This window comes from Ziziphus jujuba, chromosome 7, assembly GCF_031755915.1.
Source record: "Ziziphus jujuba cultivar Dongzao chromosome 7, ASM3175591v1".
Lineage (NCBI taxonomy): Eukaryota > Viridiplantae > Streptophyta > Magnoliopsida > Rosales > Rhamnaceae > Ziziphus > Ziziphus jujuba.
Genome location: NC_083385.1, coordinates 25250977 through 25252769, shown reverse-complemented (window position 1 = coordinate 25252769; position 1793 = coordinate 25250977). Strand labels below are relative to the sequence as shown.

General features: G+C 37.4%; 1 protein-coding gene across 1 annotated transcript; it reads right to left on the bottom strand.

The window, feature by feature from the left end:
• Positions 1 to 205: 205 nt before the first annotated feature.
• On the bottom strand, positions 206 to 1270 carry LOC132804492 (uncharacterized). Its single transcript, XM_060818905.1, has 2 exons — positions 1131 to 1270; positions 206 to 1022 (listed from the first exon to the last, which is right to left on the bottom strand). The coding sequence occupies exons 1-2, from the start codon at positions 1268 to 1270 to the stop codon at positions 206 to 208; spliced, it is 957 nt and encodes a 318-aa protein (XP_060674888.1).
• Positions 1271 to 1793: the final 523 nt, after the last annotated feature.

Genomic DNA, 1793 nt, shown 5'->3' with positions numbered 1-1793 from the left:
TGCACCTTGAAATACATTAAAGTTATGGACCATGGTCCAAATAATAATATGAGGGTGGGATTAGGTGGGTTGCGAATAGGATCTAGCCGTACCTGGAATTTATGTAAAAAATCCTAAAAAATCTAACATCTATACTCTTAAATCAATCTTTTTTGTTGCAGAGAATAAGAATTATAATATGCAGTTGGTCCTCATAGAGCTGCCTTCATGGAGTTACCCTCTTCTTACCAAAATATGGAAAAGAATTATGATCTGGATTTGGTCCTCCAGGAGTTACTCGTTTGTTTCCAAAAAGTGGCAGAAAGTAAGAATTCTGATCTGGTTTTTGTCCTCTTGAAGTAACCCTTTTGCTTCCGAAATGTGGTAGGGAATTCTGATCTGGATTTGGTCCTCCAGGAGTTACCCTCTTGATACCAAAATGTGTTCGAGAATAAGAATTATGGTCTGGATTTGGTCCTCCTGGGGTTACTCTTTTGCTACCAAAATATGATAGGGAATTATGATCTGGATTGGGTCCTCCAGGAGTTACCCTCTTGGTATCAAAATGTGGCAGAGTATTATGATCTGGATTTGGTCCTCCTGGCGTTACCCTCTTGCTACCGAAATGTGGTAAGGAATTATGATCTGGATTCGGTCCTCCAGGAGTTACCCTCTTGCTACCAAAATGTGGCTGGGAATTATGATCTGGATTCGGTCCTCCAGGAGTTACCCTCTTGCTGTCAAAATGTGGTCGAGAATAAGAATTATGGTCTGGATTTGGTCCTCCTGGGGTTACTCTCTTGCTACCAAAATATGATAGGGAATTATGATCTGGATTGGGTCCTCCAGGAGTTACCCTCTTGGTATCAAAATGTGGCAGAGTATTATGATCTGGATTTGGTCCTCCTGGCGTTACCCTCCTGCTACCGAAATGTGGTAAGGAATTATGATCTGGATTCGGTCCTCTAGGAGTTACCCTCTTGCTACCAAAATGTGGCAGGGAATTATGATCTGGATTCGGTCCTCCAGGAGTTACCCTCTTGCTGTCAAAATGTGGCAGAGAATAAGAATTATGATCTGGATTTGGTCCTCATGGAGTTACTCTCTTGCTAGAAAAATATGGCTTAAAGAATGAGCCCTTCTTCTTCAACTGTGCGACACCTAAATCACCATTGAAATGATCAGGCACAATCCTAGCACTCATACCTATTAATGGTCTTGCAGCTTTTGCCTCTGAGACTAGAAACAACGTCGAGATGACAACTAACAGTGCCATTGACATGATCTTCATGGCTCCTAGATTCTCCATGCAAAAGGCCAAATGGAGAAGTGTAATAAATTTTTAAGTTTGCTAAAGGAGTGGGTTGTGGTTTTTATACACGGGAGAAGAAAGTTTGAGATCACGTATAAGTTTACTTTTTGTTTTTGTTATTTTGTTATTTTGTTATTTCGTTAGTTTTTTTGTTTTGTTTCTTTTTTATTTTAATATATTTTTGTCTTTTTTCTGTTTTGTTTTAGTTTTCCTTTTTTGGATAAGCGAGTTAATGCAGGATAAAAAAAAAACAAAAGAGAAAAAGTTCATGTTTTTAGTTGTAATTGCACCTTTCTAAACGGATCGTAATCCTCTTATCATATATTTAAAATCCACGGACTTTTTGAAGATTAGTGACATGTGTCTACCACTTTATTTCATGGTCAAGATTTGTTCTTTCTTATATTTGTTTGAAAAATATTTAAATAGAGGTTATTTGGTAATAAATATACCTAACCAATACAGAAATAATAGATTTTAATGCTACTTTTTTGTTAATTAG

Excerpts from the sequence above, each read along its gene's own strand:
- LOC132804492 (XM_060818905.1), bottom strand. The coding sequence starts at position 1,270 with ATGAAGATCATGTCAATGGCACTGTTAGTTGTCATCTCGACGTTGTTT. Across the intron at positions 1,023-1,130 it reads GGTGATTTAGGTGTCGCACA|CAAGAGGGTAACTCCTGGAG; the intron begins GTTGAAGAAGAA and ends ACATTTTGACAG.